This window comes from Colias croceus, chromosome 6 (assembly GCF_905220415.1).
Source record: "Colias croceus chromosome 6, ilColCroc2.1".
Taxonomy (NCBI): Eukaryota; Metazoa; Arthropoda; class Insecta; order Lepidoptera; family Pieridae; genus Colias; species Colias croceus.
Window position 1 is genome coordinate 9,088,568 of NC_059542.1, and position 25,957 is coordinate 9,114,524.

At 31.9% G+C, this 25,957-nt stretch overlaps 3 protein-coding genes across 5 annotated transcripts in view; 2 read left to right on the top strand and 1 right to left on the bottom strand.

Annotated features, from left to right (window-relative positions):
- The first annotated feature begins 501 nt into the window (after window positions 1-501).
- LOC123692772 lies at window positions 502-8,988 on the top strand. 2 transcript variants are annotated; one of them, XM_045637562.1, is made up of 6 exons: window positions 502-577; window positions 757-955; window positions 1,804-1,992; window positions 2,670-2,956; window positions 7,319-7,481; window positions 7,605-8,988. In XM_045637562.1, the coding sequence occupies exons 2-6, from the start codon at window positions 782-784 to the stop codon at window positions 8,304-8,306; spliced, it is 1,515 nt and encodes a 504-aa protein (XP_045493518.1). In that variant the 5' UTR covers window positions 502-577; window positions 757-781; the 3' UTR covers window positions 8,307-8,988. The 2 variants fall into 2 exon arrangements, with proteins under 2 accessions (XP_045493518.1, XP_045493516.1); XM_045637560.1 differs by having other exon boundaries at window positions 778-955.
- A 2,906-nt stretch (window positions 8,989-11,894) lies between these two features.
- On the bottom strand, window positions 11,895-16,142 carry LOC123692773 (ADP-ribosylation factor-like protein 8). The gene is made up of 5 exons (XM_045637563.1): window positions 15,920-16,142; window positions 15,132-15,212; window positions 14,860-14,933; window positions 14,087-14,248; window positions 11,895-13,611 (listed from the first exon to the last, which is right to left on the bottom strand). The coding sequence occupies exons 1-5, from the start codon at window positions 16,040-16,042 to the stop codon at window positions 13,488-13,490; spliced, it is 564 nt and encodes a 187-aa protein (XP_045493519.1). The 5' UTR covers window positions 16,043-16,142; the 3' UTR covers window positions 11,895-13,487.
- Window positions 16,143-18,508: 2,366 nt separating this feature from the next.
- The window catches only part of LOC123692774 (transcription factor cwo), a 40,230-nt gene continuing 32,781 nt past the window's right edge, over window positions 18,509-25,957 (top strand). Inside the window, exon 1 of one of the 2 annotated variants that reach the window (XM_045637564.1) lies at window positions 18,509-18,960. In XM_045637564.1, coding sequence (XP_045493520.1) covers window positions 18,905-18,960 — 56 coding nt within the window. In that variant the 5' untranslated portion in view covers window positions 18,509-18,904. The remainder of the gene's footprint in view (window positions 18,961-25,957) is intronic. The other variant, XM_045637565.1, reaches the window with a different exon arrangement.

The following is a 25,957-nucleotide window of genomic DNA, read 5'->3' on the forward strand; positions in this document are numbered from 1 at the left end:
TAATTAGTTAATTGATACACTTAAAATCGTTATTTAAATATTTATAATCGTTATCTAAATTCACATGACTGGTTATTTATTCCCATTATTGAAGTAGTTATTTAGATCTGCAACACCAGGATTGTTTGATTCATTTTCTAGGACAGCGACATCTATTGTGATATTAGTCATTTAGCAAGACATGAAGTATTTCTAGTTACAAGAAAAAGATGGCACCTCTATCTTTGCGATCTTGGTAGATCAAGGGCACTGTCCCCCCGCTGGTCAAACCTCAGCCGGTTAATATATAATTCAAATGTTAGCAAATTAAACTTTATATCGTTGAAGTAAGAATCAAATCAGTCAGTGGTTCGTGTGCATGAATAATATGAGTACAATTTTTAAAATGTATACTAGAGCATTTCTTGTGAATATTGAAAATATCAGCTTAGCTCAGAAGCACATAGCAAGTAATACCTCAGCCTCAGAAGCTTTTCAGACTTCAAAGCGGTAACATCTGTGGCGGTAACTCGACAACTCGTACCTACTTCATTCAACGAAGATCTCGAAAATATTGAAGTTGTTTGGATATTTTAAGGTACTTATTTTTACTTATCCTTTTTAAAAATATAAAGACCCCCACCTGGAATTAAGTATACTTTAATATATTTCATGCTCATATTCATAAAGAATTATTATTCGTTTATATTTTTGGTGTACATATTTTATAATATTATTACCCATTGGGTTATTATTTACTACACTCAATGTTATTAGGTACGTGCTTTCTTCTAACAGGAAAATGTCGACAAAAAAAAGAAGTTTGGATCTCTACTTGGCTGAAATTTTTAAAGAGTTTATTGCTTTAAAGGATAAAGATCTAAAAAAATCGCAGGAAGTTTTTAAAAGTGTATTTGAACAAGTAAAGCAAAAGATGGGAGAGCAGTGCAATTATTTCAATAAATATGCAACACAAGTAAGTTCATTCATATAAATTTCTATTATTTTTCAATTGTAGTTTTGATTCATGAACTCAAAAATGAAAAGCAATTTAAATGGCAAACTATTGAAATATTTAAAAATAAAAATAGCAGTTTATAAATATAAAAACCTAGATATAAAAATGAAAATTACACTATAAAGGTCTACTAGTACTTCAATTCAAATATTATTCATTATATTTCTTCATGTTCAATGATACATTAGCCTGTACCATAAATCCATAGAAAACCAATGTCTTTAAAAGCCATTTATGCAGTACAAAACTTACTCCGGAAGTTACAGAAATGATAAAACTTTGTTTTACCATTGAGCTATTATTACTATGTAGAATAATAGCTCAATCATCAATGTGTTTTACTGATATAGGTATCACAAGTATTCAAATATTATAAAGTAATAATCTGTGATGTTTGTTTTAATCTCATACTTGCCAGTTTCCATGCATTATAAAAATAAAACAATTTTTGATTTTCATTTAATTATATTATCTGATACAAGCTGTGCCCTGCAGGGTTACCTGCATTGCTCCGCTCCAATTGGTCTCACTGTAATGATATATAGCCCATAGCGGCATAGCCTATGCATTCCTTGATAAATGAACTACTAACAGTGAATAATTTTTCTAATTGGACCCGTGATTCCTGGGATTAGCGCCTTCAAAAAAAAACAAACAGCTCATCAAATTGTTTATATGGGGAGGCAAGTATCTCGCCTCGCGGCGGTGTTGTGAATAACTCCGGCTGAGTGGCCAGACGGCCAGAGCCTAGGGCGACTGAGTGAGGAACCTACGGACTACCCAATTGTTTATTATTATTGTTATAGGTACTTTACGCTGGAAGTGTCTACGATGGGATAAAGGTGTCGAAGTTGGATGAGTTTGACATGGACATTGTAATACGGCTGCCTATTAATTACGATGATGGTGATGAGGGCATCATTATAGAAAATGATCAGCCTGGATTTGTCAAATTAAAAATTTGCAAAGCATTTGACAATCTAGATAAACAAAAAGTAAGTATAGAAATGAAAGTATTAATGGAATTATACCTATGGTGCTTAAGTGCTGATTTCTTTCTGTCTTGTACTGTGATATTTGCATTATTGCATTATAAACTAATAAAATTTGTGATGTCATTGCATTCCTATCAAAAGCCACATCAAACTTTAAAATCTTTACAATTTAAATAAAGGTTGTTCCAAAGCATGCACACAGCACAGCAAAACATCAGCATGCTACTAGACAGTAATAGTGTACTGTACAGTAGCATTGATACAACATATACAGGGTGTCCCACTATTGGTATACTAAGCGCGAAGGGACTTGTAGTTTTGCATACACTGATCACGTAAAAAATACTTAAACAAAAAAAATACTTACATAAAATTTTTTTTGCTAAATTTTTCCTTAAAATCCATGTTATCTTCTCTAACTTCGCGCAGCTTCGCTAATGTGAGCATTTTATAAATGAAAACATAATCTTAAAAGATAGCCCGCGTGCGGGTTACTTGTTAGGGGCTTACACAGTTTTAAGAATTCATCTATTTGAAAAAAAAAATGCGTCTGGAATTTTATAAGTATTTTTTACGTACTTAGCATATGCAAAACTATAACCTCCTTTGAGCTTAGTATACCAAGGGTGGGACATCCTGTATATAATAATATGATACAAAGATATTTAATATTATAGGAATGGGATACTTGCCATAAAGTGACGCGCGACTGGAGAGACGATAACAAATACTTCCTGCAGAACAAATTCCGACAATGGATGCATAGCATTGTACAGAAAGCGCTAAATACTATGAACGGTGAGGTGACAGTCAATGGTGTGAAATACTTGATGACGTACAAGGCTTCAGGCCCCGCATATACACTAAATATAAAGAATTCTGACGGAGAAGAGTATTTCAAATTAGATGTTGATTTAGTACCAGTTATACGATTTATGTTACCAAGATGGCCGAAAGGTTACAGGTATGTGTATAGTTGAGAACTTACTGTTTGGCTCAAATATGTGATTTTTCAAACCAGATTGTCCATCAACCACTTATCTTACAAACATATGAATTACTAATAATTTTAGGAAATTTTATTGTCTATATAGTTAGTTAAGAGTTTTTTTCAATTAATACAGTATTTGTGGATACCATCAAGATAACTGAGCCGATGATTACTTGATTTCACTTTTAGTGTCAATTTCGAAGCTAAAAATATCTGAAATTGCTGACAGATCTAACACACATTTTTTTTAACTAACTGCAAAAATCCTTATTAAAATAGTTAGTTAAAAGATTTTTTTAATTTGGACTCCTAACTTACGAAATTAAAATCCGAACAATGTGAATTTTTTTAGAAATTATAGTCGACAAAATGATTATTTTCACCAAGATATTTGACTTAGTTGAATATAATTTATACATATTGCAATAAAATAACGTATTACTTATAAGATAAAATTTAAAAAATCAACTAAGGTACCTCTATTATTTTTCTACAATTTTTTTTAAAGTACTATAAAACACTGCGCGCGACCCGATTAAAATCAGTCGGCAGCGAGCCTTCCCAGAGAGAGGACATGTTGCTCGGCGCTCTCCTGTGGACCTATGCTGTTCATAGTAAAAGGATAGCGCAAGCCGCGATCTATCGTAATAGATCGCGGAGATTTTGACTTGCGTTAAATTGAATAAGCCCTCTTAAGAGTGGGCATAAAGGCAGAGAATTTCTAAAGTTATGGGCCCCGCCCTAGCGCGCCATGCCGCGCGCAATCTTTCTTCCATCATACACTCCGCACCCGGCTCATCGTACTTACGTAAAGTTCATCGGACGCTAAATTAAACACAATATTCTTCGCTCGTTCTACGCGTATTTTCGGTAGTTAGTATATTAATGAAATAATTATATAAAACAGTGAGGTTGAAATCATGGCAAATTATGTAATATGATAATTTATTATTATTTTTTATTTATAATTATTGATGATAATCTATACGTATATAATAAAACAGTAAAAAAGTGTAAGTATGTATGTAATATATTCAAAAAAACAATATTAGGGAAACAGTATAGAGCACGAATCCGTAAAAAAATTCTGCCTGTGTGTTTATGTCTGTTTGTTTGTATGATTTGAATGAATATTATATTGTTGTGTTTATATTATATTTATTATATACTAGCTTTCCGCCCGCGGCATCGCCCGCGCAGTCAAAGAAAAACCCGCATAATTCCCGTTCCCGTGGGATTTCCGGGATAAAACCTATCCTATGTCCTTTCTCGGGTATCAAAATATCTCTATACCAAATTACATGCAAATTGGTTCAGTAGGAGTGATTGAGTAACAGACAGACAAACAGAGTTACTTTCACATTTACAATATTAGTACAACATTAGTATAATATTAGTACAAGGTAAATTAGCTTGGAGAAATATTTGCATATCTAGTGGTGTGTATGTCGTGGTCATATTGTAGATTTGCTCATTTCATGAAATGGCCAACATAGTTTGGTCAGATCGTTAAATCGTCAACGTTTCACGATTTGGTCATCGACATTTGGCCAGAACGTATAAAATATAGGTTAGGTTAGACTTTAATAAACAACGCACGAGCCGAGCGAGCAAAGCGAGCGTGCCGCGGCAGCGGCCGGCGAGTGCCATAAGCGAATCGCCGATATGGCCACGACATGTATATTACTCAGATCTTAGAGCGCGTTTCCACTATAACGTTCAGGCCTATACAAAAATGTTTCGATATCGTAATATTACTATTTAATGTTATACTTATTCCTAGCAACACTCTGATTTTTGTTTTCAATAAAAACAAGTTTTTATTTGAAAGAAAATGGTTTTGACTTCATAAAAAACAAAAATTATCATTCAATTTCACGTTCTTGAGCAAACGACAACCGTGACTACCGTGAAACAATAAAATATCGAGTCCATAATAATTTGTTTCGTTATTAATATTTGACCATAATAATTACGAAACAAAACAAATAAATAAATCGTCACTTGATAGTTGAAAGTGGAAACACGCACAAAACCAGAATTTGCATTCGCGAGTGTATTCATACTTAGGGTTGCCAAACAGTATTCTACTGTTTTTCACTAAATTATACTTTTTACTGTTTAACAAAAAAAAAGTACTTATACAAAAGACTGTTTTCAGCATCAAAGTGCAGACACATTATTATGTGTTACATTTAGACGCTCACAATTTTTTTTATTTAGTCAGAGGGCACACACTACAATAAATAATGTTTGTTTTGCTAAAATACTGTTTAATAATCTTCATAGACCTGAATAATGAATTATGAATATACGTACTTTATTTCTTGTAAAAAAAGTTGGCAACCCTATTCATAGTGTTTGTCTACACTAATCTACACTAATATTATAAAGAGGAAAACTTTGTTTGTTTGTTTGTTTGTTTGATTGTAATGAATAGGCTCATAAACTACTAGACCGATTTTAAAAATTCTTTCACCATTCGAAAGCTACATTATCCACGAGTAACATAGGCTAGGTTTTATCCCGGAAATCCCACGGGAACTGGAACTATGCGGGTTTTTCTTTGAAAACGCGGGCGAAGCCGCAGGCGGAAAGCTAGTGAATGATATGTATTTTATTTGTAATTAGCGGTCCGCCCCGGCTTCGCCCGTACATATTTACGTTTTCTCTACATGAGAACCATCCTTGTACTTCAAGGGATACAATAAAAAAAGAATTGAAAAAACACGTGATAACGTGACAACGCGAAACACGAAATTTTATTGACACTAATTTTACGATAGATTTCAAATAATGAGCAGGTATAACTTTATAATTTACTAGAGGTCCGCCCCGGCTTCGCCCGTGGTACATATTTCGCAATAAAAGGTAGCCTATGTCCTTTCTCGGGTATCAAAATATCTCCATACCAAATTTCATGCAAATTGGTTCAGTAGTTTAGGCGTGATTGAGTAACAGACAGACAGACAGAGTTACTTTCGCATTTATAATATAAGTATGGATTATAATAATTATTTATGGGAGTTCACTCATCACTGCACCGGTGATTAGTAATACAGATTGTGAATATATTATATTATATATACCTACTATTCACAACCTATTTACGTTATTTACTGGAACAACCATAGGAATCTACAAATAGGTAGTAGGTAATCATAGTAGTAATGGTAATAAGTAATAATATAATAATTCATAAAAACATATACCATAAATCTTTCTTGATTTTATTGATGTAACACTATGAATGAAATATTTGTATCCATATAATATATATATATATGTTTGTATACCTAAGATCGTCGCGTCAATACTCAGCCCACGGAAACGAATTTATGCATAAATTCGTGTGAGTGTGATTAGATATTACATATTTATGTAATATCTAAACTCACCTGCATAAAGTTTCTGAAATGAATCGAAAGTCGTATTTTTTATTAATACATATTAATAAATAATAATTTATTATTTATTATAAATAACTAATAATTATTTATTAATAATATGATTACAATACTATATTAACTTATCTTCGAAAATTAGTTAGATATCATTTAAATATGAATCTCTTTTAGTTCTCGTTTCTGAAGTTTCAATGTTCTTTTGTTGTGTACCATTTTCAAAAAAACAATATTGAAACAATATTATTAAAAAATCGGCGCGCGGCTCAGCAATTTGAGCATGGTCTACTCGTCTCAACGGATCGATAGCGTCTGATGTATGAAATAGAATTATGTTTTAGCTCCCGGAACGTGCGATGCAAGATGATTTCTTGCGTAATTAAAAATATAGTAAGCGCCAAAAGTGTTTTATCGTGATTAAACCAAAACTATAAGTAATTACAAAAAAGTGGTCGGACAAAGTTCTCACAAATGTTTCAATATAATTGTTTATGAAAAAAAGAACATAATAGGCATTACCATGTCAAGTAAAAAACGTAAAAGTGTGAAATTTAGAGGTAACTTCGTGAATTTTTTCTATCGAGTCAATTTCAATATTTTATGTTTTTGATCTGACAGTATAATCGAAAATATCATCAAGTTTTACATATATTTTATTTTTTATATTTGGTCTTGAATATTACACGTATCAACTAAATGTTGATTGGTGATTTGACTTTATTCGCGTTCTTAAGGAATGCGTCTATCTGTCTATCAAATGTAATAAGTAGGCTTATGCTGACTTGTATTTTGGAGATTTTACTTGCATTCAATTGCCTTTTCTACTTTTTACATACAAATATTAAACAGGATCAAAAAAATACAAAACCATTATTATTTATTCTTTCATAAATAGAGATCTTTCAAATAATAATAAAATAATTTATTTTAGACAAATTAATGGAAGTCAAATAAAAGAGTGGCTAGTAGTGCCCAAACCGAACAAGGCCATTCAAGATGACAAAGTAAAGAATCGATGTTGGCGTCTCTCTTTTCAAGACTATGAACGGGAAATGATGAAAGATTTAAAGCAATTGAAACTGACTATAAGACTGGTGAGGATTTATATTTTATGAAAAATTTTCATTAAATTCAAACATTCAATTGTAAATATATCTTTTATATTAAAGTTTGTGTTGCTGAAATTTCTAATTAACAAAATTTCTTTATTATTCCAGGTGAAGAAACTACGCGATGCCCTCGGGATGAAAGCCATAGCCAGTTATTACATCAAGACATTATTCCTTTGGAAAATCCAGAAAGTGAACGACAAAACATACTGGCAGAGCAGAGTCAGCGTAATTTTCAGAGACATGATTGAAGAATTTTACAATGCCATAAACAAAAAGAATATTCCATATTTCTGGAACAACAACAACAATCTGATCGAAGGCCTCAAGCCGACGCTTCAAAAGCTGTACGCCGAACAACTGAAAGACGTCCTTAATAGTATCGACGCTAACGACGTCGAGAAAGTGACGTACAGTCTCCTCACACCCGACGAAATCAAAATCTTCAAGAGCTCCGACTTCTACATAAAACATTTGGGAAATTCGGAAGGAATAAAAGTTCAGCTAAATTCGAGCTCCCCTTTTTTAGACAGACAGATGTCAAGAGACAGCGGACAAAGTGTAAAATCTAACGACAGCGACACTCTGCAGCTCATAAAGAAACTAATGAGCAAAGTTGATGTTTTAACAGATCTGGTAATGGAACAAAACGAACGAATTAAGATCTTAGAAGCGAATAGTTTGAACAAAAACCTGGATTCTTCAAATGAGAACAGAAATTCGACGAACAATAATTTTATAAATGGTGCATTCGCTGAAAATGAATGTTCACAAAATTCCGATGCTGTTAATGATTTACTGACCTTTTAATTCTATACCCAATTTATAAAATATTAGCCCGGTGTCGAATAAGATATAGCCTATATTACTCTTAAGGCGCTTTTAATGCTAGGTTAGACGTAATTGCTGCGTTAGACGCACGGCGCACGGACGATCTTCTTTTTTCATACAACACGCTCCGTGCGGCAACAGTACGGCGCTTACGGCGAACGCTCGGAGATAATATTATTTTATCCTGGCTCTGTCCTGTTGAACTGAGATAAGAACTGAAGATAATATGTGACAAAATGTATGCCACAATGTAGCATTCTTTTGGTGAAATAATTTAAATAGTAATTTGTCATAAAAAAATCTTTAACAAAGGGCGGCGTTTAATTAAATTGTCTGTATCAAAGCGCCATTGTTTTAGTAATAAAAGATATCATTCAGTTCAGACACTTGATTAAATTGCGCCGTTTTATCAAGAGCTAATTAAACCAAATGACTACCACAATATCATACCTACTATACAATTTTTTATTATTTTTTATAGATATAATATATAAGACCTGCCAAGAGGAATGATCTCTGTATATACTATTCAATAGAAAATCGATGCCACCATATTTTGTTTCTCCAAAATTTGTATCTGGATTAATATTAAAATGACCCTTTAATTTAAAAAAAATGGCCATTATTAATATAAAACTTATTAAATCACTTATGGAATTAATAACCCTTTTTTAATAGTGGCCCTAATAGGCATGACGAAAGATTTTGAAATCCTCTTCCATAATGTGTGTATACGTTTACTATACAAGAAAAACCCTATATTTCGGTAATATACTTAAATTTAACTAAGATAAAAGCCATTTTTCAAAAAATATTTATCAACTGTGCCAAAACAGCTCGGAGGTGTCATGGCGTAAGCGTGACGTCACTCTTTAGTAAATACGTAATTATTTGTATGCATTGCGAAGAAAATTAAAAAAAATATTTATTTAATATGTTTCAACGTTTATAAGTGGTGTGCAGTATTGCAGTGCAGAATCCACATTAAAATAATGCTCAAAAATGTGTTAGTAATTATTTCAAGCGAGAAAATAATAAGAAATGATTGTATAAAGTTGGCGCGGAGAACCCCGAAACCACGTATTCGTGAATTCGCAATTATATTTCTGTTCTGAGTCGATAAAGCATACGTGAAACAATAGAAAATAAATAAAAATGCGTATTCTCAACATATTCATAACAACAAAATACATCTGACGTGAGTTGTTTACGTAAGCGTGACGTCACGCGTGTTTTAGTCAAAATGGCCAACTGCAGAATTTCAATGTTTTATTTTATTGATAATCCCATTAATCTTAGTGTTTTTTAGATTTTTAAGTCACTATATTGAATTTATTTATTATACATTTTCCTTTAAAAACACTAATACGATCATTTATGGATACTGTCGTCATGCCTATTATCTTTTGAGTAGTATATCTTAATATATATAAATCTCGTGTCACAATGTTTGTCTTCAATGGACTCCTAAACCACTTAACCGATTATAATAAAATCCGTACACCATGTGCAGTTCGATCCAACTTGAGAGATAGGATAGTTTAAATTTCAAATCGTTCTAGAGCAAGCGGGCGAAGCCGCGGGCGGTAAGCTAGTCTTTATATATAAAAATGAATCGCAAAATGTGTTGGTAAGCGCATAACTCGAGAACGGCTGAACCGATTTCGATAATTTTTTTTTTATTATATTCCTTGAAGTACGAGGATGGTTCTTATGTAGAGAAAACGTAAACATGTACCACGGGCGAAGCCGGGGCGGACCGCTAGTATATAATATATATATTTGTATAGTATATTCTTGGTAGCTTGCAGGGAATCATTGAAAAGGTTTAGAATTATTTTTTTTAGTAACGTATGAAACGTAAAGTACTTGAAACCGCCTACTAGATTATATATTTTGTACGATATGAAAATGTGCTAACATATTATTATTCGTAAATCGGTTAATTTTTTATAAATTTTTATATGACAATATTTTATAATGCGGTAGAATCTATTTTAACTAAATGAGCAAATAAAATTGTTTGTTCACACTGTACTGCATAGTTTAAGCTTTTTTTGCATTTAATATAACATCACATTGTATTTTAACTTTACATATTATTTACTAATTGTATACAATTGGGTAATTAAATAAACAAATGTGGAAAAAGAACTCTTTCAATACACCCCTGACCTCACTTATAAAGCCAGTTTTAAAATCATATTTATAACGACTCATTAAATTAATTATTTATTCAATACGTAAGAAATAAATAAAAAATATAATTTTAAACAATTTAATAGTTTCTTTTCACCACTACGATCTGTGTGTTCATAATATAATTTAAAAAGCCGTAACATATCGACAACATAAGAGCAAATCTCGAATAAAATAAACATAAACACGAGAGTACATATCATCGAATTTTTTTATCGTATTGAGAAGATAAGTTGCAGTTAGTGCTTTAATTTTATGTAAAATCTTTTGGCACATGAACCCCAATATTTATTTTAGGTACTTATTAGAAAAAAATCATGGTGTGTTTAATTTTTTTTTTTTTTATTGATACTTATTATATTCGAGACGTGCAATATTTCATCTCTCGCTGAAATTTATCGATACTTAAAATTGAGATTTAACAAACCATAGGTAGGCTTGCGTCGTGATATTTGCTATACAAAGTAAATTGTGACGTAAATAAATAAAAGTAAAACACATTTTACGGTACTTAATTGTTATAGCAAAATAGGAACACAATTACAGCATTGCTAATATACAAAGAGTAAAAAAAAACTACGATAGACATGTGATCTTTCTTTTCTAATAAAATATGTATAAGTATGTCACATTTGGTGAATAGATACAATAATTTTAAATGGTTAAATTTAACCTAACTAATTTCGAAAAGATTTGCCTTTCATTATATACGTATGTACTACTTAAATAAAAACCGAGAAATATCACAAAATAATATAAACAGCCAGGATATTGTTCCCAATATATTTGTGTTATACCCACTTTACTTTTAATGTAGATTTGAAGAGATAATACTGATAATATATGAGTAAAATAAAAATAATTGTCATTCATTGCAAGTGAATATTTCAAAAATAATTCTATGGGATAATTAAACCAAAACGTTGTTATTTCATTGGGGGATTTAATTTCAATTATAAATTAGTTTTTAATTAAATGTACTAAAAACCCAACACGGAACTAAGGGAATCTACCATTTTGTATCAGTCGTTGAATACAAATTATCTCCCTTGATTGCTATGAATTATTAACATAGAACAGAATGAACTTGCTTGACTCATAACCCAATAAATAATGGTATTCATGATATTTTATCAAATAATTATATCAATCTTTTTTTTAATCAACATTTAGAATACGAAAATAATATAAAAATATAATAATTATAAAACTGCTCTGTTCTTTAACTTTATAAACAATTTTAATTTAATGATACATAACATTGATTATAAAAGAAAAGATTATCGTAAAATTTATCGTATTTTAATAACAATGTGCACTCAGCAGATATCAAATAAAAAAAATATCACAAAATTAATTTACATATAAGACAGCTAATAATTTATTTGTTACACAAAAACTAAGACAATGTTGTTCTATTTATTAGTAGATACAAAACAAAAAGCATCACACTATATCGTATTTGTAACTTATTTTAGCTAATAATATGAGAAGTATATTTATACATAATATAATCAAAGAATCTATAGTAAATCTAAAATTCTAATTACACAATAGATATACAGTTAGAATGTGGCAACTGTTAAATATTAATTTCAGTCTTTTCAATGATTGAGTTATTAACATTTTTTTTTTATGTGATACTTTATTCGATTAGTCGAGAAAAGCCCTAAATATATTTATGTATCAATATACAATTAATTTTCTATTAGTATTTTTCTCATTTATTAAATTTGCTCTAAGTTGTCTATCAATAGGACAGGGGTCCGCAAAAGAGAAATTACAGGAAAAAAAATGGCGAAATAAAAATGTAAAACTAATGCACAAAAATCGAATGAGATGAAATTGTTTGACATAAATTTATTTAAAGTTGCCACATTTTTTTATAATTGTTATAAACAATTATACATCAACTTCATATATCGCTTTCACAGCTGTGTTATCAAAATGATACGTATTACACGAAAATATAAGAGAGTGCACTCACTCAAGCTAAGGTAATTACTTTATACAATCTAAATGAATTCGAACAATTTTCACATCGAATTATAACTTTCATTATGTGCCTTATTAGCCCTTTTGATGTTTAGAAAAAATGTATTGATAAACAAGTACATAATTTTTTGGTGTTAACACTTTTTGATGAAACTATATGACTCATATTACTTTTAACGTATCGTAAATATTGGCTGAAATCATTCAGAGGCCGTAGACTTATAATTCGGTGTGAAAGCCAACAATTTGCCAAAACACGTATCAAACACTTCAGCTGCAAACGATTAACAACCTACAATATATACTCTTAATATAATAGCGTAACTTGCAAACGATAAGTGTTTTGGCGAAGTTCTAATTTATTTAATTAGCAATACGCAGTAACAAGTCGGCTCCGATTGACACGCGTTAAGGCGAAGTTAAGTGAAAAAATGTGGGTAGTCTGAAATTTTTCAACGATTGTTTATTCGACTAGGCTTAAGGTTAAATTCAAACCTCTAATAACTATTCGATAAGAGATTAAGGTACTAGCTAAAGAAATCTTTAAAGTTGACCATCAGGTCTCAATTAATTTCTTGTGTTGTGTCACCAATATTTTTACATTGGATTTAAGCATTTATTTTATAAGACATTGAAGAAAATGGAATTAAATAAGTAGAAACCACTTGGGCTTTAGGGTATTGGACAAAAAAACATAGGTACATCAATACATAAGCAGTATTAATTAATATATTTGAGAGATATTTTAGCACACATGTATATTGGTGACCAACTAGACACTTAACTTACAATACATAATCACATTTTGATATTGGAATTTGAAGATCTGGCGTATGGGCGAAGTCCCGTTTAGGCCAAAGGTGCATGTTACTTACAAATCTGCTAATAAAGCGGTCGACGCCAGTGCAGGCGAAACTACGCCTTAAGTGTTCCGGATGACTTGCGTTAGAGTTGAATATTGCTTGATTAGCGCGCGCTGCCCGACTTACTGTGCGCGATCAGCCACTGTAGCGTTATATCGATATTGTCCTTCTCCTTACACGAGATTGAATAACAACATATTTCACGGTCCTGGATTGCGGAGAGATTCCTGCAATGATACATCAGGGTTTAATACAATTTCACAACTAGCTGAGCCGCACGATTTAATGTAATGGTAAAGATTTTTCTATAACTCATGTTATTATGATACATAAAATGTACAATCATCCTCACAAGCTTTCGCATTTATAATACTAGTAGGAAGTAGTGTGTATGATAGTTTGCATAATATTGAAAATATTAATTTGGAGATTAAAGACTAATGCATTTTAAACAAGAAAATACTAATATTAATTTGATAAAAAAGCCACAGTACAGCAAATGGGTAAAACAATACATAGTATAAAACAAAGTCGCTTTTTCTGTCCCTATACATAAAATGATTCAAGATGAACGTTTTAGTATACAACTTGTTAGGTCCTAGATACAGCGGGCGAAGCTGCGGGCGGAAAGCAGGTAATATATAAATGATGCCATGTTTCTGTGTTATCTGAATAACTCAGTTAAAAATCCAAAAAACTTACATTCGCTCAATAAGACCGTGCTCGTCCAAAGCATGTGGCAGGTCTCGCTTATTGCCCAAAACAAGCACCGGTATACCAGTGAGCTGCTGCTTCTCCAGAAGGCTGTGCAGCTCATTTCGGGAGGCCTCGATCTTGTCTGGGTCCGCTGCGTCTACCATGTATCTGCAAATAGTTGAACAGAGTTTTTTATGCAAGAGGAAGCAACAGAGCAGACGTGTCTCCTGATGGTAAACGCTAACATCACCTATATGATAGATAGATATAGTTTGAGCCACATTATATAGGAACACAGAAAATATAAGATCAACAACAAATTCACATTGCAATGTATGTTATTTTGCCTGAATTGGGCATATATTTGCTCTATTTAAACATGTTTTTTTGAATGCATGAAATCAAAGAAACCAATATTTATAACAAATTTAAAACCAATAATAAATAATGACTAATTAAAACTCTGCTGGATTGAAGTACTGTAGTTTAAGCACTATTAATTTCATAAGCAAATACTAACACTCATATCAAAAGGAATTAAAATTTAAAACACCAAATTCAACAACAGACTATTTTATGCTATAAATGAACAATTGACAGGACTTCTCATTCCTACAGTCCTTTTTGAGAATGAATAGTATTTATACAATGTATAAAAATCATTAAATACATTACTTAACAGATATGACGATTCTTATATGAATGGCACAAAAACGAACACACAAAACAACAGATATTCAACTAACACATACAGATATGAATACATTAAGATAACTCACACAATAGCATTTACACCTCTACAATATCTTTCCCACATGGACCGGAACCTGGGCTGGCCCCCAATGTCCCATACCTGCAAAAACAGCAAACAATATATTTGATACATCCAATATTAACAAGTGATTACTTTTATTCTTGTCTTTTGATTATTTTTATTAAGTTTAATTAGTGTTCTATTATAATAAATCAAGAACAGAAATGAGTTACATATTTCAAATTATTTCTATGGATTGATTTTTTTATTTTTTATTTAAGTTGTTACTATTCTTACCTTAATAGTGACATTTCCTTTTGTGATTTTTCGCATGTTGAACCCTACAGTTGGTATCATATCTTCACTAAACTGTCCTGACTGTAACATATTCAAAAAGAGAGATTTATAATAAGAGTAATGTCAAGAGAAAACATTATACTGACAAAGCAAGATCAAGTGACCATGATCATAATTCATAATCAACAAATAAGATAGATTATCAAAATTCACAAAGTTAAACAACACTGTGCGGAAGCTTTCTACTTTTCAAACACCTAAGATGAGAAATGAGATTTTTAGATAGATTAAACGTTTTGGACCTCTTTATCTTTACAGTTCAGAATTGATTACTTTAATGAACTATTGGGGGGGGCACGTATCTCGCCTCTCGGAAGTGTTGAAAAGAACTCCAGCTGAGTGGCCAGACAGCCGGAGTCTAGGGCGACTGAGTGAGGAACCTACGGACTATCCGAGCGTTATCCAGAAGGACTGCTCGCTGTATCCCCACTGTCATGAACTATTATTATTATTATTTATAATGGTTGATCAAACTTCACTTCTTTATTTACAGCATACACAACAAAATGAAATATTTATATTGATTATATGTAACATTTAGGGTGTCACATTAATGAGAATGAAATATGAGAACAATTATTGACTCGTATACAATTTTTTTTGTAGCATGACGGCATCTTATGGAGAGATTTTCGAATACAAGTACTAACGTTTAGACATTAAATTGTATTCTCATACATAACGATAAGAAAGAACAAACAAAATGAATGTTTTGTGATAATACATACGGCAATGACGTTCACAAAAGTTGTTTTCCCAGAATATTGTAATCCAACTAACGTAAGTTCCATCTCTTCCTTCCAAAATAAACTTTTAATCCAATCAAGGATGCGATTAATTAACGCCAACATTTTTGAAAAGTCACTGAGTTATTTTATTCCAAATAAAGTAAAATTCTTTACGCCTTTTCTAAAAACTGACGATATTTGACAGCTAGCGAATAAGCGAAGTAGACCGTGCTATAGTATTACCATATAATAAAATACAAGTTCTATAGTGTTTAAAAACTTGAAAATGTATTTTCAGTTTATTAATAATTGTATATCTAACAAAAGGCATGCAATTTTTTTTAAAACAAGCACAGCGAATATTCTAATATCCATTTCCTACTTTTATTTATATAATCAAGATACAATTATACGAAATTCATAGTATGTAATAACACAAAATAACAATCTCAATTTAATTACTTAATTAATTTATAATTTGGTGTTAAATTCTGAAATTAATAAACCTTTTTTAACTATACCGCGGTCTATTTATTGTGTGATTTATTGCTACTTATAGGTAAACCAGAATCTGATGGCAATTAGGGAAATCAAAATTTAGAGTGTGCAACCCTGGGGAAAATGGACTGAACGATCTTGATACTGCTTATTTTTTATTTTGATCTCAATATCATTAGTCACATTACATAAGTGGACAATACTGTTCTTAATAATGAGATATCCACATAATATTATGTAGGTACAATATACTTACATGTATAATATACAATTATACATATGACTTTTATACAGGTAATACATATTATTATTTACACATACATTTGTATATTCATTACCAGTATGCCATGTGAAAATAATGATAATGTAGATCAAAACTGCTTATAATTTTTTTATAAAATAAAATAAAATAAAATCAAACTATGTTGATTTTCGTAAGTATTATCAGATACACACATTATAAAATTGACTTGGACAGCTTGGACTTGACGAATAGCCGTATTGGAAACTCCTGTAATAAGTTTTCATAAAATTATATTCTAATCAACAAACAATATTATAATTACCTACATATAATATTTTTTAATTTAAAGTATCAAAACGGGTAAGTCCAATTTACCAATAAAATCTTCAAAATTTAAAATTGTGATGTGTTTGACCTTTCTTCATCGAATGTTTTTCTATACACATTATAAACAACACCTCTTGCTTGTGATCGCAGCGGCTTTTTCGACATTTTCGAAGATTTTTTAGACAAAATCCTAAAAATTATTCATCAACTGCAAAAAAGACAAATAATTTGACAAACAATTTGATAGTTGTCAAATAAGTTGCCACATGAAAATCTTATATTTCTTAAATATAAATATGCCATCAGATTCTGGTAGACCTATACTACGGTCTACCGTGCTATGGACTGACGTGTTTATTATTTCTTTATAAAGGCAATACTGGTAGTATTTTGCGCCAATTTTTAAATATTTTTTTAACTCAAAATTCAAATATTTAAATTCTGTTCAACGATATTAATTCTAAATTTCTAATATTTTGAAGACTGTTGGTGTTGGCTTACTGTCGGAGAAAATGTTATCGAGGGTAAGATAAAGTAGGTACTGTAAGACTTTAACTAAAATAGTTTAACTGTTGCTTTCGCATATTTACACACTCCAGAAATTACTCAATCGCAATTACCACGACCACGTAGTACACAGTTACCGAATTAATGTGAACAATTTTTATTTACCTATTACATATTTGCTCGCTCACAAGCCCATTGGCTCTATCTTTCTTTACACGGGACGGGTAAATTTAACCACTCATAACTTTTGTACAGGTCAATAATAAACGATCGAAATTATTGATTTAATTTCGGAGTGCAGAGAAAGAAAGAAAAAATCTTCTTTGTTTTTATAAGTACTAGTTACAGTTATCAATCAAGTATTATTATATTACCTAGCCTTTAACTTACGTGCTATAAAACTAAAAAATAGAATACAATGCACATACAGATAAAATTTACATAAAAAATATAACTAGGTACCTATGTATGGTACAATTTTGCGGATTTATCGCCTAGGAAGAATTCTTCCAAGCAACCTTGGGATAAATATATAGGAAAAATAAATAATTATATAACTACCTACAGGCTGTGCTACAGGCTACTTGATTTTTTTTCCAATGTTAAACAATGTTCTGTAATCTGGGCCATAACTCCTGAGTAGGTAAATATTATAAAAATAATGATACATATTATTATGAAACGAAAATTAAACTTCCGCATTCAGCCTATTTGTTACTTATTGATCTATGGCCTATTGGCTATTTGTGACTTTTTTAAGTATTTATTTTTGCTTCTTCTATTATGATAAAATGATTGAATCTGACCTATTAGAAAAACAGTAAAACCATTTACAATTTATAAATTATAGGTACCTACAATAGGTAGACCGTACAACAAAATTGGTTAAGTTATACATAATTGATATTCGACGACTCGATTCACAAAGATTTCGCAATCAATATAATATTTACAATTTTGGTCAGTAAAATTATTATTGTAGGTACCATAAAAAGGAGCACATTGTTCCACTCGTGCTTTTTAAAATGTTAATGGCGCAGTCACATGACCACGGACCGGGCGCCGGCCGGTGCTCGATTGCATGGAACGAGTCGCAAGAGTGAAAAAGCGTAACCGACATACGTAGCTTCACAAGACTGAAGAGTGAAGACACAATCGCTGTGAGCGCCAAACTGATAATACGTCTGTGTTACTATTCTTTGTGCCATTCATAAAAATACGCATATAATACCCCAATAGAGGATAGTGATGACCTTACGAGTGTTGTGTACTAATAGTGTTGTTTGTATTTTGTAAAATGTGACAGAATTTGTTTTACAAGTGATTAAAAATAAAATAAACTAGTGACCGTGTTTGTGGTTTTGTGTATTTGTGACATAATTACGTTGTTGTTGTTGTGAAAAGAATTTATGATGGAAACCCGTCATTATTGGGAGGAGAACGGGCACGTCGTCAAATATGACAAGTAAGTAAATTATTATCTCAGTTCCTACCTACCTAGGTACCTACTATAGGTAAACCAGAATCTGATGGCAATTAGGGAAATCAAAATTTTGAGTGTGCAACCCTAGGGAAAATGGACTGAACGATCTTGATACTGCTTATTTTTTATTTTGTCCTCAATATCATTAGTCACATTACATAAGTGGACAATACTGTACTTAATAATGAGATATCCACTTAATATATTATTTAGTTACATACTTACATGTATAATATACAATTATACATATTACTTTTATACTATATTTGTATATTCATTACCAGTGTGCCATGTGAAAATATCGATATAATGATAATGTAGATCAAAACTGCTTATAATTTTTTATAAAATAAAATTTAAATAAAATAAAATTATGTTTATTTTCGTCACACATTATAAAATTGACTTGGACAGCTTGGACTTGACGAATAGCCGTATTGGAAACTCCTGTAATAAGTTTTCATAAAATTATATTCTAATCAACAAACAATATTATAGTTACCTACATATAATATTTTTTAATATAAAGTATCAAAACGGGTAAGTTAAATTTACAAATAAAATCTTGAAAATTGAAAATTGTGATGTGTTTGACCCTTCTTCATCGAATGTTTTTCTATACACATTATAAACAACACCTCTTGCTTGTGATCGCAGCGGCTTTTTCGACATTTTCGAAGATTTTTTAGACAAAATCCTAAAAATTATTCATCAACTGCAAAAAAGACAAATAATTTGACAACCAATTTGATAGTTGTCAAATAAGTTGCCACATGAAAATCTTTTATTTCTTAAATATAAATATGCCATCAGATTCTGGTAGACCTATAAATACATTTGACAATAATTATAAGTAAATAGGTAAGGCAAAAAAAATAATCGCATCTGCGTATAGATACTTTTATTAATGATTATAGGTAGGTATATTATTCACATATTTTTAGGAAATAAAATAGATGACCCACATCATTATCCAGAACGTACTTATAGGTACCTACCTGCCTACCTAAAATATAGGATAGTTACAATTAAAAATTAAAATTTATTAATTACCTACCTACCTAGTAAAAGTCTTAATCGTTCATGCTTATCTAAATACCTACCTACCGATTAGGGTACTTACGACATTTCGCAATATTTTTAAAGAGGTATTAAAAAAACATCGTTTTGCGTGTGTAGGTAATGAAATTACTATTATTGGTGGTAAAAAATTTTAAGTAGGTAGGTATTATTTTCGTAATTAATATAAAGCACCTTCATTATACTTAATTCATAATCATACAATTACTCTCTTACCTAAATTGATGTTACGTCTTTAATTATCTCTGTTTAGTTGAGTTATAGGTAGGTACCTAGTCTGAGATCCCACCGCAGGATTAGTGCGTTCATTGTTTTTTTTATGAAAACAAAATTTTATGTATATTTATAATTAGGACAATATTATAAATCGACTAGGTAGTTTGCCAGTCAAAATTTGGCCGCAGCGCAGGCATGTTTGATTAAATTTCTTCTAATAGATTTTTGGGAAAAAATTTCGTTCACTTGTTTTTTATATAAAATGTACCTAGTAGGTAGATACCGTGAGTACCATCATGGCAAATTTTGTAAATATTCTAAAAAATCACGGTTGCCGCTTTTCACTTGGCCGCAACCTCATCAAATTACATACCACCAAATTAAAGCTATTTTTGAAGAGAAACTGCTTTATCGGGGTTGCAAAAAAAATTGTAGTGTAACATTTTTTCGTTACGCGTGACATTTTTCGGTTACGTGCCATCTTTTTATTACCCATTTATTACGCCGCTCCACGCCCTGGCAAAAAATCCTACCTCATTGCTCGCCCTAATATGAAAAAGATTTCCCTTTGACCTGCACCTTCCGTTTCTTTTTTGAAAAAAGTAGATACCTACTTGTATCCAATGTTATTTGGCTGTCAACGTCAAGTCAAGTAAGTCAAATGATCAAATCTGTAATAGTTCAGGATACATCGCCCATTTTTGCAAGTGACTACTATCAAGCTAATTTTCCGTTTGTAGCTTTATTTTGATGAGACGCCCAATAATTTCGTGTACGAAAGTCTAGATTGTGGTAGCTAACAGAGATAACAAGGATAAAAATTTTTGATTTGATGGTTGAGAACCATATTTATTACTAACTGAATTTTTTTTTGTTCAATATCAAGATAATTACCTAAATTATTCGAAAAAATATTTGTGCTACAAAATCTATGGTTGGTTCAAAGAGTCCCCCTTTCCAAAGTGTATCGATAACGAGGTCATCATAAATGATTACTAACAAGCTGATTTTTTTGTTTTCACTTAGTTAATATTTATATAATTCAACAGACATATTGTCCTACAAATTGCGTAATAAATATTTGAGAACCATCAAATCAAAAAATTGTATCCTTGTTATCTCTGTTAGCTACCACAATCGAGAGTTTCGTACACGAAATTATTCGGTGTCTCATCAAAATAAAGCTACAAACGGAAAATCAGCTTGATAGTAGTCACTTGCAAAAATGGGCGATGTATCCCGAACTATAAAATATATTATCCGATTTGGCTAAATCAAGGCTAAATCTTTACGTACCCATTTGTAAGCTCTACAGTGTACAGTGTACTGTACATACTGTAGTATATTTTTTACCTATCCACTTATATAATATATATGTAATATGTAATTCATTACCTACTGTATTATTAAATTGTTAATTAGGTATTAATACAGCATATTTCTTAAGTTCGATAATTATTATCAAATTATTTCAAACATTAAATTTTAATAAAAATAACTTCGTTAAAAACATTAAACAACCGACTTCAAGTTAATACTTAGCTTAACGCTAAGTGCTTAGTGCCAAGCACAGAGCACTAAGCACTTAGTATTAGCTCTATGTCTCACTTAGCTCTATGTCATGATAATGTTTCATCGCTATCCAATTTACATACCTACCTACGTATACAAAATTTCAGTTCAATCGGTTACCGCCTACCGGGAAGTGAATCAAAGTTACCTACTTGCTACATTTCAATCATCGAGATCAGACAAAAATGCTTATTTAAAATAAAAACTACTGGGCCTATCTGAATAAAATTTTTATGGGACCAATTCGAATTTCGACTCCATTTCGTATCAAACAAAAAAAAAATCACGTAAATCGGTTCAGAAAGCTCGGAGTAATCGGTGTAGGTACATATACATAAAAAAAATATACCGGCCGAATTGATAACCTCCTCCTTTTTTTGAAGTCGGTTAAAAATAAAACAAAACCTTACGATGCAATATCGAAATAAATTCGTGGTTGCGGCGAAAGCGCCCTGCGAAAATAGCAGCAGACGTCGTGAAACACGTGACTAGGCGCGGAGCGGGGCGGGGCGGGTGCACGCGCCGGCCTCCACACGCCGCGGCCGCGCGAAATGTGACGATACACACAAACAAACCTGTTTACATGTTTACGTTACACACACCTCTGTAGCGGTGTCACGTTTGTGTCGCCTGACTTGAGCGAAGTCAACCGGATAGCTGTAGGTGCTTATTTTTTACGGCTTATCTTTGCATGAGTTCGGTACGGTAGGTACTGGTAGTCTATTGTTTAGTTTATTAGAGCCCAGCTGAGAGGTGTAAAGTGTTTTTTTTTTTAATTTTTTTATGAGCAAAATAAAGAACAATAGGTACAATAGTAGGTAATAGGTAACAATAGTAGGTATTTAAAACCGCTTTTAATTAGCTAACAACCCCAAAATACCTCTGCGTGTGTAAGGATATAAATTGCTCATCATTAACATAACATTTTTTTGTTTTAAATTACATAACGCAAAAAAATTTTATGTTATAAAAACGTACGTAATTCATACATGAAAAGCAATTCTATTTTTGGACAAATTAAGCTATATTTAATGTTCATGGATATAATATAACTACCATAACAACATACAATGTGTAACCGGTGTGACGTGGCCTCCACCTAGTCACTATAGTGAAGTATGACACAAGTGCAAAAGAGATAACATACTGATCACGTATAATGCTAGGGAGCGAGACAGCCTATCAAGCATGGACTGAAACGTGACCAACAGACCAAGCTGCTGTGGCTTGTACAATCAGTTTTTTTTTTATTAATAATAACCGAACATTTCCATTGCATTTCTTATCATTAAATAATTATAACAATTATTTATTTCGTACGTTTTATCATTAGTATTATTATGGCTGAACAGATAAGGCTAAGCGCGCACCACGACTTTATGCAGTGTGATTATTTTATCGCAGAAATACAACGTATGAGTTACTATGACAATGCGCGCACATGCGATTAAATAATCGCAGCGATTTTAAAATTGTGATTTGTCACATTTTGCTGCGACTGCTCGCGACGCGATTGTCGCGAAAATGAAATGCAGAATATGAAATTGTATGGTACCGCGCGCACTGCGATAATAAAATCACACACTCGGGCCCGGCCGGCACTTCACTTGTGTTTCGTCTGTCCAACAGTAAACATCGTAGTGGTATAGGTAGGTACTGTTTGGTAAACATAAATTCAGTAATCTGTCAAAGGTTTGAATTTATTTATTTATTTAACACTTTATTGTACAAGAAACAAAATATACATAAAGGTTACAATAATAAAAAAAATAAAAAAGCACAAAGGGCGGCCTTTTGGCGGAATTTTCATTCTATAATAGCTAAAGAATTTTTTGGGATACATCCGAAGTTCATTGTATTTCCGACTAGCTTTCCACCCGCGGCATCGCCCGCACAATCAAAGAAAAACCCGCATAGTTCCCGTTCCCGTGGGATTTCCGGGTTAAAACCGATCCTATGTCCTTTCTCGGGTATCAAAATATCTCTATACCAAATTTACAGACAGACAGAGTTACTTTCGCATTTATAATATTAGTATGAATAAAAGAAACCTTAGACAATTCTATCTGCTGTAAAAGAATGAGTCCAATATAGACGAATTTTTCTTTTTTTTTTCTTCTTATCCTCCGAAGTAGTAAATAAAGACAAGCAACTTGTACGAAATCCATGATGAAAGTGAGTAAGTATCACTATTAAATTATCGCTGTGCGCGCACCGTACTCTCTGCGATTTTCTACAGCGCGATTTTGAAATCGTGTCGCAAAAATTAAAATCGTGGTGCGCGCTTAGCCTAAGTATTTTGTAGTAAAATGTTCCATTTTCATTTTCTTCATTTTGTAGCCTTTAATTACTTAGTAATAAGTTATTACTATAAATGAATTAAACAAGGAGATACTTAAATAATATTTAAGCAAATATGTAGGTATCAGAAACTTCCTACTGAAATAGTTTATAGATACTCTATACAAGATCCCACTGCAGGATTACCATGCGTTCATAGTTTTTTCACCAAAGTTTTTCATAGTTTTGAAACCAAAATTTTATGAATATAACTAGCTTCCGCCCGCGACTCCGTCCGCGCGGATGTCGGTCTTCGCGTGGATGGTTTATATTTTCTCCATTTTGAGTAACGCTGAAAATGATATCTTATAAATATCTATTGGACCCAAATACGGCTAGGCCTATAATAATACCACGCAACGTGTGTTCGCGGTTCTACGGAACAACGTCTATGGATAAAACTGAAAAATTAAGATTATTTTTTTTTCTACGTATTTTTCCAGGATAAAAAGTATCCTATTTTACGCCCAGGATAATAAGGTATAATTATACCAAGTTTCATCGAAATCGAATCGGTAGTTTTCACGTGATGTCTTCACATACAGACAGACAGACAGACAGACAGACAAAAATTTTTTTAATCACATATTTGGGTTTGGTATCGATCCAGTAACACCCCCTGGTATTTATTTTTTCAATATTTTCAATGTACAGAATTGACCTTTCTACAGATTTATTATATATGTATGTATAGATAAGAATATAATATATTCACTGACAACCTAGTTATATATTATATCGACTAGGTTGTCAGTCAAAATGTGGCTACTACTTACTATTCATTGCTATTCATCATCTTTAACAGCCAGAAAACCTTCATTTGCGGCCAGATTCATTTAGGCAACCTTGAACCTTATATGATAATTAAAAGAAAAAAATTAGCTTTAATTTGATATATGACTTATAAACATGCGTTATGAACATGTAACATATAAATGAATTGAAATCATACCTGTTTGACTATTTTAAACAACAAGCTTGAACGGATTTTTTTCCAAAAAATTGATATAAGAAAAAGTTTAATTAAACATACTTGCGGCCAAATTTTGACTGGCAACCTAGTCGATATATATGTTACAGTCAAAACCCTGAACCAGTCAATAACGTTATTGACCGGTAAAATCAGTTAATAAGGATATTGACTAAGGGCGTCGGTTAATATCCTTATTAACTGATTTTATCTGATTAAACCAGTTAATAACGTTATTGACTAAGGGCATCGGTCAATATCCTTATTAACTGATTTTAAGTCGAGACATCTAGTCAATATAGGTTTTAACCGACGTGCTCAGTCAAAACTCATAAAAAGTTAAGGACGTTATTGAAATTATACTAGAAAATCATTTAAAAAGGTTCATAAAACTTTTTAAAGTGCAATATTTAAGAGTTTTATGTTTTATTGCGGGATTGCGTTAGTTTCTGATTTGATGGAGTGACCTGCAGGTGTACTTCGAAGACTGCTACTGGAACTAATAGACGAGTAGAGCTGGGTGTGCCGAGTTTGGGCTCGTTTTGTTAGTTACGTTGAGACCTTACCTCCGGACTTGATGGAGTGACCTGCAGGTGTACTTCGAAGACTGCTACTGGAACTAATAGACGAGTAGAGCAAGGTGTGCCGAGTTTGGGCTCGTTTTGTTAGTTACGTTGAGACCTTACCTCCGGACTTGATGGAGTGGCCTGCAGGTGTACTTCGAAGACTGCTACTGGATACGAGTAGAGCTAGGTGTGCCGAGTTTGGGCTCGTTTTGTTAGTTATGTTGAGACCATACCT

Excerpts from the sequence above, each read along its gene's own strand:
- LOC123692772 (XM_045637562.1), top strand. The coding sequence starts at position 782 with ATGTCGACAAAAAAAAGAAGTTTGGATCTCTACTTGGCTGAAATTTTT. Across the intron at positions 956-1,803 it reads TCAATAAATATGCAACACAA|GTACTTTACGCTGGAAGTGT; the intron begins GTAAGTTCATTC and ends TTATTGTTATAG. Across the intron at positions 2,957-7,318 it reads AGATGGCCGAAAGGTTACAG|ACAAATTAATGGAAGTCAAA; the intron begins GTATGTGTATAG and ends AATTTATTTTAG.
- LOC123692773 (XM_045637563.1), bottom strand. The coding sequence starts at position 16,042 with ATGTTGGCGTTAATTAATCGCATCCTTGATTGGATTAAAAGTTTATTT. Across the intron at positions 14,934-15,131 it reads AAGGAAATGTCACTATTAAG|GTATGGGACATTGGGGGCCA; the intron begins GTAAGAATAGTA and ends CTGTTTTTGCAG. Across the intron at positions 13,612-14,086 it reads CACGGTCTTATTGAGCGAAT|GAATCTCTCCGCAATCCAGG; the intron begins GTAAGTTTTTTG and ends GTATCATTGCAG.